A 13,773-nucleotide genomic window follows, 5' to 3' on the forward strand; every position below is an offset into this window, starting at 1 on the left:
AAAAAATATAGATATACTTGAGACCATTCAGACAATAAAACCGTTGTAACGTATAGGGTCAACGGACAAATACTAGTAAATGATCCTCAGCATTTCTGTCAGACAAGTCAAACATCATTGAACTACGTTCTGGAATAGATTTGACATATTACAAAGTTTTTCTCTTCTAAGCCAGATTTAAATTAAATCAGACAAATCAGTTTATTAGCTCTACTTAATTTAAAAGGATAGAAAATGACTACATTATATGCATATTCCCTTTAAATTGTGACAACATGACTTGACAATTCCTAAATTATCTCTCTTTGCGAATGAAAATTAGTGTCACTTTTAAATTTTGAAAAGAATTATGGATCTAGATAGATAAAAAATAATTTCATCATCTAAATACTAATAGCTTGATATTGTACTTAAGTCCTTGGTTAATTCGTGAAATATATTGGATACATAAATAACAAAACAAACTTAACAAACTTAGATTGTCTAAAACTTGCTTGTGGGTGCGCTGGCTTCCTGAACAATTTTTGTTTTGAGTGTTTCCATGTATAATGTTGGTGTTTACACTAATAAAAACTTGACTTTTGACATAAACACAAACATATATAGTATACATCACTTAACATCAGACTTGAACACGCATGTTAAATGCTGAACGCAAATGCTGTTCGATCAAAGGTCTTGTCATTGTCATTTAGAATAATGTCCCTTACTTTCGTCCTTGACTTTGTAGGCGATGTGTTTATATCATAAAGTTCTGCGGGCTCATGAGAGTACCATTTGAAGGGAAAATAGTGTATCTTTTTGGCACAAAAGTATCTTTTTGGCACATTATTTCAATTCTAATAGCTATAGTGTGGTAACACTACACCTATTGATTATGACATTTATTGGTTTTGAAAAATTCTATTGCATGGCACACGAATGCTATTTGTGTTCGTGTAGTCATGACATCATTTATCATAAGAACACGTCTACATGTAGGACATATGTAGGATTGTACAGAATTTCACTCAGATATGTGCATATTAAACAATGTGACCTGACAATGTGATCATGAATTACGTGTCACTTATCTATGTTGTTGTTGTTGTCAGCAGCTTGGAAATCTCCGTGACGTCATTGGGAAACACCCCGCTTTTTTAGTCTCAACACAAATGAGTTTTTTAGTTCTGCTCCAGAAACAACACCTACCTCTGTTTCAGCTAAGTCTAACTTTTTCCATGCACACAGGGAAAAATTAAATTTAAAAACATTCCTAACCAGCAAAATGCACCTCTTCAGTCCTTGGTAAATATATGTACCAGGTTTGCATGAAAACTCTTTCACAGTTTTTAAGTTTTGCTCCAGAAACGAAATCCATTTCCTCCTTTTGAGACCAAATTGTTTCCATGGAAATCGAGAAATATAAAAACGAAAAAAAATCTGCAAATATCAACAGGCACCACTTCAGGATCTGTTTGATATATCAGGCAAGTCTTGTTGAAAGATATTGATCAGTTTTTGAGTTGTGCTCTGGAAACGAAATCAACCCTTTATGAATTTATGTACAAATTGTTTCCAGCGAAGTTGAGAAAAATATAAATGCCAAATATCTGTAAATAGCAAAAGGCAACACCTCAGGATCTGTTTGACATATCTGCCAATATTTGTTGATAAATACTGTAAATCGTGAAATGAATGCGTCTCCAAACAAAATGTGACCACTTGCCCCCAGCCAAAAATGCGACTAAATATGAATGTGACACCCCCCTCCTCTCAAGCATCAGTCGATTTATATCTAAAGAAAATGTCCTCTGTCAGGTTTACAGGAGAATCTTCACCTTAATCCAACCTTACATTAATCCAATCACACACCAAATAGCACCGCTTATTAGCGCTGAGTAGAGTACTTCTGCTAAAACAATACATGCGCGCTGGCTCTATCAGCATTTGATGCAGTCACAGAGAACAAAGACACCATGTTGCGTGGGTGGCTTGACAGATGAGGCGTCAACTATATCCCCCTGCATTATATGCTGGGGGGACAATAATATACCCCTTAATATTCTCCAGGGGTACAGGATTTATATCAGTCAGGTAGTCTCTTACATCTGTTTCTAGCATGTTGTCAGAACTTAGTTTCGCATAACATTTTTTTTTAATAATTATCAGACAGTTTTCAAAATGTAGCAGTGGAATGCTGAAATTACTACCTTTGTAATGATACTGTTTTGGGCTGAGCACTTTGCTAGTGAGGAATATCTGGTAGTTTGAATCCACTTACCTCTGCTGCATCTCTCAGTGTTCTCTTGAAAGTACACTTTGTGGAGGTCCTCTTGTACTCACTCTCTGGCACACAGTCACCACGCTTGTTGTACTGAAATTAATTGACCATCTTTGAGTGCAATTGTACAATCACCACACAGAGAGCAAACAAAGATCAGGACAGTGAGCCATGCACAGGCATAAGTGATTATCAGGATGAATATCTACTGATTTGGTAATGGTTCTTTAAACAAATTGGCCCCCTTTAGTTATGTCTGTTTAGAGTTTATAAACACATGTTGTTTTTAGCTTTACAAGAAACAAACCAGTAGTTGATAGTGTGATTCACAATATATGGGTGAACATATCAACATGTAAATATATAACACAATATGCATACTCAGTGAGTCAGTATTCACCTGATGAAGGAGCAAGAAGAAGACATGAAACGTTACAAACAATAAAGAAATTGTCATCCATAAAAGAATCTTGAGATCATGTTTTTCCAACTTCTAAATACCTATCAAAGAATTGATGGTTACTTGATGGCAATTTATAACAGTTAAACCTCAGGCATTTGAAAACATAATGCCATATTGAATATCATATCAAAACCTTTTGAAAAAAATCATGTGCCATCACTAGTGGGAACACACCTGTGAAGTTTTAATTTCACTGGTTCAGTGATTTGTAAGGAAATGATGTTTATAGTGCGAGTTCAATTTCCAAGATGTGTAGCCTTGATATTCTCACACTGTTGCATCAGAATATTTGCATAAATTTGGCCATTGATGGTCTGACCATTTGGGAGGTAGTCCACCAGTAGGATAACTTTGGAATCCTAATCCAAGGCATCATCTTGCTAGCTTATGGGTCAGACTTTGCCTTCTTCTTCTTCAGAAGAGAAATTAGATATTTCCACTGCTTTGACTGTTGTTTAGTCTCTGGCTGATAGTGGTGAACCAAAGACTCACCAAGACATGATGAACCCGGAGCATTCTGAGTCAGAAGCCTTGGATCCGTGAGTGCTGAAATCTTTGTCATGTCCAGTTTATTCCTGAGAAAGTTCTCAAACCTCTCATGAGAGATGACCACTGAATGTGACATGTGGAATGAGTGGTGGGTCCTCGATCATCCTCAACCCTATCATGTATTTTATCAACAGTTTCCTTTGTGGTGGCAGCTGAAGGTCTGCCTGATCTTGGCCAATCTTCGAGACTCTCTCTTTCCCTCTTGAACTCAGCTGCCCACCTCTTAACAGCAGTGTAGGAAGGAGCATCCTCCCCTAAATTTGACACCATCAGGGTTCACTCCAGGAATTTTCTGACATGGGACCTTTATGTGAAAATTTCAACTATTCCACAGGTAAGCCCATACAGCACAATGTTAAAATGCCCCATTGTATTGAAAAATGTGGGCCTTTTTTTCAAATTTAGGGGCTAAAAGCACCCTAGAATTATCCCTGCACCATGTCTGCATGGATGTTAGTTGGTGTTGGCCATTTCTGTTGGATATACTTGATGACAGCATGATTGCCAATTTTGTCCATTTTCAGCAACAGAGACTACCTAGTAACTTTGATGCACTAACTGCTCTCTAAAAGGCAACACAATGAGTGAAATAAATGTCAGCAGGAATAAGCAAGAGGCCCTATGATATAATATATATGTCTGCACTCATGATTGTCCAGAATTTTGTCACAGCCAAAGGCTGATTTGCTTCATCGCCTGAGAGATTCTATCAAAGAAAAGCAGCGAGGAATGATGAATGCTGGAGTTCTACTTGCAGAGACTTGCAAGGCTGCTGTGCGACAATGTGGGTTCGAAGAGCCTCCTCACACTCCATACTCGCCAGACCTGGCACCAAGTGATCTTCACCTGATTCCTAAACTGAAAGAACACCTTCGTGGAAAATGCTATGACAACAACGATGACCTCAAAGCTGCCGTGAATGAGTTTTTCAGGACGGCTTCAGAAAACCTCTTCCAGACTGGAACTGAAAGCTTCAATATCGATAGTGTATTAAAAAGTAAGGAGATTATTTTGAAAAATAAAATTAAAAACACTTTTACATTTGTTGGTTTTGTCTGTCTTTTTGACCAACCCTAATACACTTACAGTTTAATTACCTTGACCCTCAATTTCTGTCTATGATGAATTATTTCCAGTTCAAAACATCAAATTAACGATTTGCGATCAAATTCTGGCAAAACTTTTTAACATCCCCATTTACATGGGGCTGCTTAATAACAAGATGTATGCTTAAACAAACACTGTAATGAACAGGAAAAAAAGACTTGAAGTGCAAGATTTGGCTGTAACTATCTTCCACTCAAATCAACAAATCACAAAACATATGACAACGAATTTAACATTTCAAGGGCAAACATGACAGTATGATAACACTGAGTCAGTCACCAAAGAAACTGAAAAAAAAATAAGAATTTCTTGAGGAAATATCATGACTAACAGATTTCAAATGAATGGAATATTTATGCAGTTTATTTTCTAAGAACCACACTGTAAACCTTGCAAAAAAAACCAAGACTTTTTGCAAAGTATATCTGTTATAATTGAGGAAGGCACCAAATATGTTGCATTTCCATAGACAGTCAGATATAAAAAGTATTTTTGCCAGGCAGAGTCATTCTTCCAAGCATTTCATGTTTGCGTAATGTGAAATTAATATTTCTCAACCTTTACACTTGGTAACATCACATTTCTGATATGATGGCATGCAATATTTGGGGAAACATCCACCCTAAAAAACAAGAAAACATAACATCTGTAACATTTTTACTTACCAGTTTGGGAAAAACTCTCTGTAGAATATTCAAATATTGGGTCATATCGGGAGAAACAGATTGTATTGATTTTTCAGTGTAATAAACTCTCATAAAAGTAACAATTAAATTAGCACCGTTGGTACTGTTGCTCAACTGGATAAGTAGTCAACAGTTGAAAATGTCAACAATTACTACCTAAACAAAGCTACAGTTAAGAAAAACATAGTACTTCATGCTAAAATGGTGATGTTATACACAGGATATAAATAGAGGATGAATCTTTGAGTGAGTGAGTTGGGTGTAACAGCGCTTTTAACAGTATTCCAGTTATATCGCGGCGTGTCAGCTTAATGTGGGGGGAAAGCCCGAAGTGATGCAGGTCTCAGACGTTTACCACTTTGGTGAAACAAATGAGCGTGGGTATGGTGCTGACAAACCTAGAAACATTATCGGGGCAAACTGGGATTCAAACCAACAATCATAAGTTTCTGGTGTGCCGAAGGGACACAACTCTGCACAGCGAATCGCGGCACCTTAGACAACTGGGCCTCCCGTGCCCCCTTTACGTGTCCGAGGCTCTTCAGGTATGATGACAATCAAGTTACCACCTGATCCAATTAAGTCACCTTTTGCAACAAGCAAAAGAGTGCTGGGAACATACGCTTTAACCTGGGTCCCCATTGGGTCACCATGTCATTTGCTCACTTGGTGAATTATTCAATATAATAATCAATATCTACTTATACATGGCGAGAGAATAATGAAAAGATTGAAAAAAATGTTTCATTAAGAATTGACTTTCACTTTGTGTGAGTTCATTGGAGTATGAACCTTCATAAGAGTGAGGGCCAAACATTGTATGCAACGACATTCATACAATTTTTGGCCCTCACACTCCACGATAAATGTGACGGGAGAGATTTCTGAAGTTCTTAATAAACCTGTGGATATTACAAGTGTTAGTCATCAGTGATCAATTGCCCGATCACTGAAAGGTGATTGTAGAGATGTGTCAAATACATACTAAGGTACATTCGTATATTGCTGTAGACTGTCACTGTATTCTAGACATGGATCGAGATAACGGTTCTGTATTTATTCGTGCTGGGGAATTCCCAGGGGTTCCCCCAAGAATGTTGAAGAAGTCCCTCAGTGTTTACATCATATCAAGAACACGGTCTTGTGAAAAACGTATGAACGTCAAATTGTGTCCTTCATACACTTTTGAACGTCAATTTCGCGGTCATGTGACCTACCTCTCATCCCAAAGGAAAAAAAGTATATCATGTAAGCTTCAAATTGAAAAAATATTTGACAATAAAACTCTTTTTAAAGTCATATAAGGGTAACAAAATCTTTAAAACTATTAAATGTGCATAATTAAAACATATTTTAAAGGTACAGACCCTATAGTCTTCCCAGGCATGCATCCTGTCTTCTAAAACATATGTCCGCTTCTTGTTGGAGATCTGAACCTCGCCGAGTCGAATTTGCCATCTCAGTTGGTTCTGCCTCTCTTCATACACATCTTGACGTACATCATGTGCAAACTCGGCTTCCTGCATGCACGTTTACAATTTTTTACCATGATCACAATCCACTCAAGGGTAAAGGTTAGATATATGTATATACATAGGCTGTTTGATTGGCTCATACCATTTGTAAACATTATGATTGGATTACACAAAGCTAACAGAGTCAAGATCTCAACCCACATACCGAAAAATCAACAAACAAACGTCATGTTACTGTAATAATTAGTTGCTAGTCATACAGTGTTACTATTGTACAGCCAAGACTGCAGTGGATGGCTCTTGTTCTTTGATATGTTGTTCACAGTTCACAATTTCTTCCTGCAGATTTATGGATCCCCTTTTGCAACAGACCCCCAGTGTTTTTACATTGACCCATTTTGGGGGGTTTCTGGTGGTGGGCCACCATGCCCTACTTTTCTGTTGGCTAACTGGAATATGATATTTCTCTGTGGAAATTGAACTTGTATTGAACAATCCTGTTTACTTTTGTGTGTTCAGATGGACATGATATTACCTGTCAAAATGATAGATCAGGTATTAGAAATCAAACAATAGTAATAATACCTCTATTTAGTATTACATCATTGTCTATATTTTAGCTGTCATCACATGATAAAAATCTTCAGATTTTTTAAAAAGATATCTTCTTTACTGTCAACTACCCCCGGTATCCATAATTGTTGGTTGTGCAAGTAATAGTATCTTGCCTTCCAAAGCAACTGTGCAAGTGGAAGGTGGAAAACCTCATTTCTTTCCAAAATCAGCCATCCTAGATGAAGAATACAGGGGAGTTGGGTGATAATTCTTGGGAATATCCTATCTGCATACATCATTGCCATAATATACCAGAGTAATAGGCGAGTTATGACATCTAGTTATACGTACACTGGATAGTTTACAGACTGCTGGATTTCAAACCAGTTAACAAATTAAAAATGTCCATGGCATGACAATTGTTGGAGTCCATATCACATAATCTATTCCAAGTAACTGGTATGGTCATGCAAGATGTCCATACTCATCTTGTCCTTATTCTTGCTATTAACAAAGTCTGTCTGTCCTCACTTCCCAGTTTTAGGTCTGGGAAGTGTAAGAAATGGGACCACGGCACCACCCATATCCAAGCAATGGTGGTACCTCTACTTTGTCAACATCTTATCTATTAAAATAGGCATTGAGTGTCCAGGTTCACAAACAAGTAAAGGAGGCTCATCTCAACAGACTATGGCTGATGAAATATCAGACTGATCTCCCTCTCTTTGGTCTTGATCTGGTTTGAGGATAGGTGTACGATCCACCGAATCAATACACGTTTAATGCCCAATTTTCACATGCTTATCTGAATTTATTAATCTCCCACAATGGCAGACAATATGAGATGGTGATGGCACCCCCGTGTGATGATTGGTCATCTGTCAGACCATGACTTCCGGTCACAATGTAAGTTTAAAATTTGAGCGAGGAAGATCTGGACAGGGGTGGTGAAGGACTGGCCTGGTACACCGGTTTTAAAGTGCTAGCTCATTGAGATACCATGCCACAGTATAACATGGACACACCAATTCAAGTCGACCAGTCCTTGTTTTATCCCCTTAATGCAAAGCGCCAGACAGTGTAAGAACAAACACCATATTCTAACATACTTTGGTATGTTGTGGTAGGGGCTGTCGAACCAGCGACCGTCTGCTATTCAGGCAGATGCTCTGTCCCTTAGACCATGGAGGCAGCCATTTTTCATGGTAGAGATAAAACACATGCAATCTTATTATAAACTATGGCTTTTATGCTTACTTTCATTTGTCTGTTAGAGGGCTTGTTTGTGTCCTTCTTGGTCAGGATGGCTAAAACAGAAAATGTTATCAAATATGTTGATAAGCTGACAAAATAGATGCCAAACATTCTAATACACAGCATTCATTTTGCTTAACACACATGACACATTATGCTTCAGTCAGGGACAGAGTGAACAAGAGCACCACAGGTACAGAAGACACCTTTATTCAGTGATAAGAGCTGAGATGTGCCAAACTAGATCTTTTGTCAAATTCTTGTAAACTGACATTCAGAACTATTCTTTTCTTACTGATATTGATGCTAGAATCCGACCTGGAAATGTCCATTTTACGAACAAACAGGTGGGTTGAGTTTAGTATTTCCCGCATATTTTCACAATCCTCACGTCGATTATCTGTTCCTTTTCTCCTAATACCAATTCTACCATGAATTTGGAATTTACTCGATTCTGATTGGTCAATCAGAGGCTATTAAATCACAATAAACCCCCTCTGATTGAAACAGTTGGTTTGACGGCCGCATCACCGCGGAAGCTAATATTCATAGAATAGTACTATTTTCAGTCAGTGTCGGTAGGCATATTTAAATAATTATATCTGTAATTACAGGTTACAAAATGCACAGACGCGGTTACTACAATATTCAAAGGATGTGTGGCAATACATTTCGTGCAGAAAACACGATGGAAATCTACACAGGGAATGATTTTACGTTTTGGAGACACAGAGAGCTTGGAATTTTGGCGCTTTTCTATATACAACTGTGACGTCATTTCTTTCGCGTCACAATGAGCGATATGACGTCATAATGGTGACGTGCGATATAGAGCAAAAGCCTTGCAAAGCTTGCTTTGTTTTCTTTAGGGATGCCCACCTCATGTCAGCTTACCAAGCTGCCGTGCTTATATGCTTTCAATGCCTGTCATATGTTAGAGTGAAGTATTACTGTGTAAACAAACTGCTTGAGTATATATGGCACCATAATTTGTTCGGTGATTCCGTAACAATCACTTCACTCAGTATATTTGCTAACACCAAAGAGTTCGCATTTTATTTAGTCATGGTAGAATGGAGATAAACATACTGTGTTTTCAATGAAGAGCTAGGTTACCTGTAGATTTAACCGCGCTAAATTTAACATTTGAAACCTCACGCTGCGCGTTCGGTTCCAAATTCAATTTAGCGGGGTTAAATCTACAGGTAAATTAGCTCTACATTGAAAACACAGTATGTGTATCTGCTAATTGTCTAATCTCTCCCACTTTTGGATGTGATGGTTCGGCCACAGCTTTTATCTGTGTAGCATAGCTACATCTATGTGGAACAATTAACTAGACACTTCCCTCTCAAAAATAATGTTGTCCAATATATGACGTCATCAAGTTGTGAGCACATCTCCAGAAATGACGTCATGATAGAGCAATGTTTTATCATGAAATATAAATAGCTACGCGATAAATCGCAAAGAACAATGAAGAACAAAGCATGGTTTAAAGTTTACAATAAATTGTATATATTTATATACTTATCCTATATCACACTGTATTTGTCTGTTCTCAGCCAATCCTAGAGTGGAAACGATCCTCCAACATGTCTCCAGCTGCTAAAAATGCCTCACCTGAACACATCCAAAAACGTAACTATGGTCACCACTATCACCACCTGCCCTTGTAATGCATGAATCTCATGCTGGCTGCGCATGTGACCTGCCCTGCCAATTCATTCTTTTTCGTAGAGCGATTCCAGGCTTTTCTGAACTGTGATGTGGGGATGGTTGGCCACATTTTTTGTTTGAGATAGAAAAAGTATGTAACAGTACAATTTAATGTACAATTTACAAATATTGAAACTTATTCTTTCTCACACTTTGCATTTATCCCATGGTTGGAGGGTGGGGCGCAGATACCCATGCTTGAACTCGCCTCAACCATTAGACATACACGAGTAAGCTGGTCCTAGAATTCTGATCCAATCAAAGATCACTACGTTATTTAGGCTTGTTCTGACGACAACTCGTGTTGGGTAGCTTCTAAAAAAACCTTTTTGCTACAAGGATGAACTATCATGAGGTCAAGTAACTCATGTGTTTCATGTCTTTGCATAGGACAGCATTCTAAAAAATGATTGCATTGCATGGAAAAAGGACGAACCCGTTCGGCCATGACTTATAACATTCCGTAGATGTCAGACAAAGCAACCAGTCCTTGGTTCATCATTGGTCCAGCAGTGACGTTCTTCAATCTGCCCCCCGCATACATCATAGCAGCAGAACAGTTTAACGGTTTGTTCAACCAACCAAGCATGAATGAGAAAAGGAATGATCGACAACATCCCTAAGGGTTTTCAAATCAACCACTCAGGCTAACAATACATTAAGAACAGAGGATAGTGAGTGGAGGGTTCCGGTCACCGTCAAAAATGTCCGTGTCGGGGGGGGGGGGGACTTTAATGTTGTAGACTAGAAGTCTCCACAGACGAATATCATCCCTCCACAGGATGTTCAAGTGTCTGGGTTCCTGAATAAGTTATGGAACCAAAGAAACAAATTTAACAGGCCCAAAAATATATTTCTTTATGTAAACAATCCGACAACACAACCCAGCTGGATGGTCTTGTATGTATGAGGATGCTTTCTTCATCTGTGCTGACGGGCTGCAGTCAGTTGTTGAGCCAGTACAGAGGTCTAAACTGGTGCAGACCCTTCATGTCTAAAACCGAGAGGTCTCTTCCATAATAGCAGTTAATGTGCAGTTGCTATGAAGTACCATGGTTGACACCACTGCCCTTGTCTCATGCAGGTTCAATGCCACAGGAGGCAGTAATCCTAAATAGGTGTAAGCTTGCAGGATGACCGAGTGTAACCAAAAGGACCCCTTAGTCCTGGATACCTCCATGGTCAAAGCTGGTTACAAGGGGATGAAGACACGTTTGAGGGACCTTCTCCGATCCTCGAAAGCTTGAAGGTAGATCTTGGGGGCTAAGGCACTATAAAAAGACTGACTTGAGTTAAATATGGCAAGGGTTTGTAGTCCTCAGATGACAAATGTCTCAAAGCCACCGACGAAGAGTCAGAGACTGTTTGAGACGCAATGGTACTTGTTGCTGTATCTTTACCCATCTGTCATGTGGGATGAACAGCTTGGCTGCTTGGGTATCGAACAATGCTCAAATGAACTGGAGCTGCTGTGTGGGAACCATCTCTGATTTCTTGGCATTGACAAGCCCTTGGCAAATTGCAGCTGATTCTCTAGGACCCAAGGGTAGGCATGAGCCTGAATGCATTCGTCTGTGTAGGCCTCAAACACATTCCACTGGCAGCGAAAACAGTGAGTGATGGGTTTCATGATGCAACTGAACAACCATGGGGACATGGAAATGCCAAACGGGAGCACCCCCCAGTGATAGCGTATCACCTGTGAGTGAGTGAGTGAGTTGGGTTTAACGCCGCTTTTAACAGTATTCAAGTTATATCACGGCGTGTCAGCTTAATGTGGGAGGAAAGCCCGAAGTGATGCAGGTCTCAGACGTTTACCACTTCGGTGAAACCCACGAGCACGGGTATGGTGCTGACAAACCTAGAAACATAATCGGGGTGAACCGGGATTCGAACCCACAATTATAGGTTTCTGGCGTGTCCAGGGGACGCAACTCTGCACAGCGAATCGCGGCGCCGTAGACGACTGGGCCACCCGTGCCCCCGTATCACCTGTGAAGACACCTTGAATGATCCAGATAGATGGGCACGTGAAGATACTCGCCTTAAAGGTCCAGAATGAGCAGTTAATCTGCGTTGAACTTCTTCAAGTTGATCAGGCGCAGTTTGACTGTGTCTTTCTTGGGGATGAGGAAAACTGGAGATTAAAACCCGGGGATGATGGGATTGGGACCTAATGACTCTTTGCCTTGATTGGCTAACAACGTAATTATTGTGTCCTTTAGAGCTGGCACTTGGTTTCCCAAGCAGTCTCATAGTACAAGTGATTCATCACCAGATGCGTCGATAGAAATGGCAGCTGATATCTTTCATTAGAAGCATCGTTAATAAGGTTCGTCTAGTACCATCAAGTTGGCTGCAAACATTCCAAGTATTTTGCCTACCTGTGCATTGTACACTGACAGGACTGGGAGCGGAAGGTTCACAATTTGACAAATTGTTGTCAGATCGTTGATTAAAAGTGACAGATCTGGACATTGTGGCCACCGGACTACTGCCTCCCTGGCCTCGTCACTTATTGCAGTGAAAGTTTGCTCTCTTGAAGCGAAAAGCCTCCCTCAAATAAGTCTACGCTCGACAGTATTGGGCCGATCGTCTGCGGCACAGACTCTATTGAAGTTGTGAAGAGTGAAGAATGCCACTTCTACATAGAGCTCTCATGTAGCCGAAGAAGTGAGGTAGTTGGTCCATTACACCTTGGAATTAATCATGAATGAGTTCAATTGCTCCATGAATATGAGCCTCCTTAGATGTGTTCGCATGTGCTAGAGACATGGCAATAGCATCCGTAGCCAGCAGAATCATTGAGAATGAAGGGAGGGTTTGCCGAATGATCATATCAAGATGCATCAGCTCACTGTCCCTAACAATTGATGTTTGACTCGATCTTTTGGCATTGGCATCTGAATATCTGCGCCTAGTTCCAGTGAAGAGGCAAGTGAATCCATATGATGTGTGCCGCTCTCCATTAAGTTAAATTAAGAAGCCTTTATCCACTCATGTGAGAAAAGTGAAGGATCTATCTAAATTCTTGCCCAATTCCAGCATCACCAATTTAGGTGGCCCACGTTTTTATCTTTCCTGACAAAACAAGAGTGACGATCCTCCTCAGAATTTTGTCTTTGAAGTTTTAAGGTATTGGCAATCCAAACCAACATGTCAAAAGTATAGACGCTTTTGAAGCTTTCAGTTGGAGAAACGATCGATCCTACAGTCTCTGCTTCCAGCCGTGGCATGCTAAGACTATTATCCGGACCATGCTGGCGCATAGGAGTATAATACAGGAGACCCCCTGATTGAAGCTTCAGTGAAAGGGACCGAGAACTGTAAAGGGTCTCCTGTAAGAATGCCTCTGGTGATCCTCCCACTCATGAGGGGCACTCGTGAAGAGCAACCTCCTCGTGGTGAGTGCTGGGTAACGCTAATAGCTCTTCCCCCGTGTGGAACCGGGGCAGAATATTTCCACAGCCTCCCATTGCTTGTCGTATGAGGCGACTAAAATGGGCAACCTGTTTGCCATGGGTTGCGTCCCTGTGTCGGCGGAGGACGGGAGTCTGGTAGTTGAGGGCACTGGTTCCTGGAACTGTGTTCCTTTGCCCAACACACTACTTCGACCCTTACTTCGCCTAGACGGGTGGTAAGATGGGCCCGGTCTTATCAATCGGCTGGTCATGCCAGGCCCTGTGCGTAATATTGTATATG

At 40.1% G+C, this 13,773-nt stretch overlaps 1 protein-coding gene across 3 annotated transcripts in view; it reads right to left on the reverse strand.

The window, feature by feature from the left end:
* The window catches only part of LOC124118005 (cilia- and flagella-associated protein 221-like), a 244,435-nt gene that overhangs the window by 140,764 nt on the left and 89,898 nt on the right, over window positions 1-13,773 (reverse strand). For 2 of the 3 annotated variants that reach the window (XM_046480041.2, XM_046480039.2), the window contains exons 9-12: window positions 8,356-8,405; window positions 6,436-6,588; window positions 5,048-5,065; window positions 2,264-2,356 (exon numbers count right to left, since the gene is read on the reverse strand). In XM_046480041.2, coding sequence (XP_046335997.1) covers window positions 2,264-2,356; window positions 5,048-5,065; window positions 6,436-6,588; window positions 8,356-8,405 — 314 coding nt within the window. The remainder of the gene's footprint in view (window positions 1-2,263; window positions 2,357-5,047; window positions 5,066-6,435; window positions 6,589-8,355; window positions 8,406-13,773) is intronic. The other variant, XM_046480040.2, reaches the window with a different exon arrangement.

Source organism: Haliotis rufescens, unplaced genomic scaffold, assembly GCF_023055435.1.
Source record: "Haliotis rufescens isolate VD_foot unplaced genomic scaffold, xgHalRufe1.0.p SCAF_10, whole genome shotgun sequence".
NCBI lineage: Eukaryota > Metazoa > Mollusca > Gastropoda > Lepetellida > Haliotidae > Haliotis > Haliotis rufescens.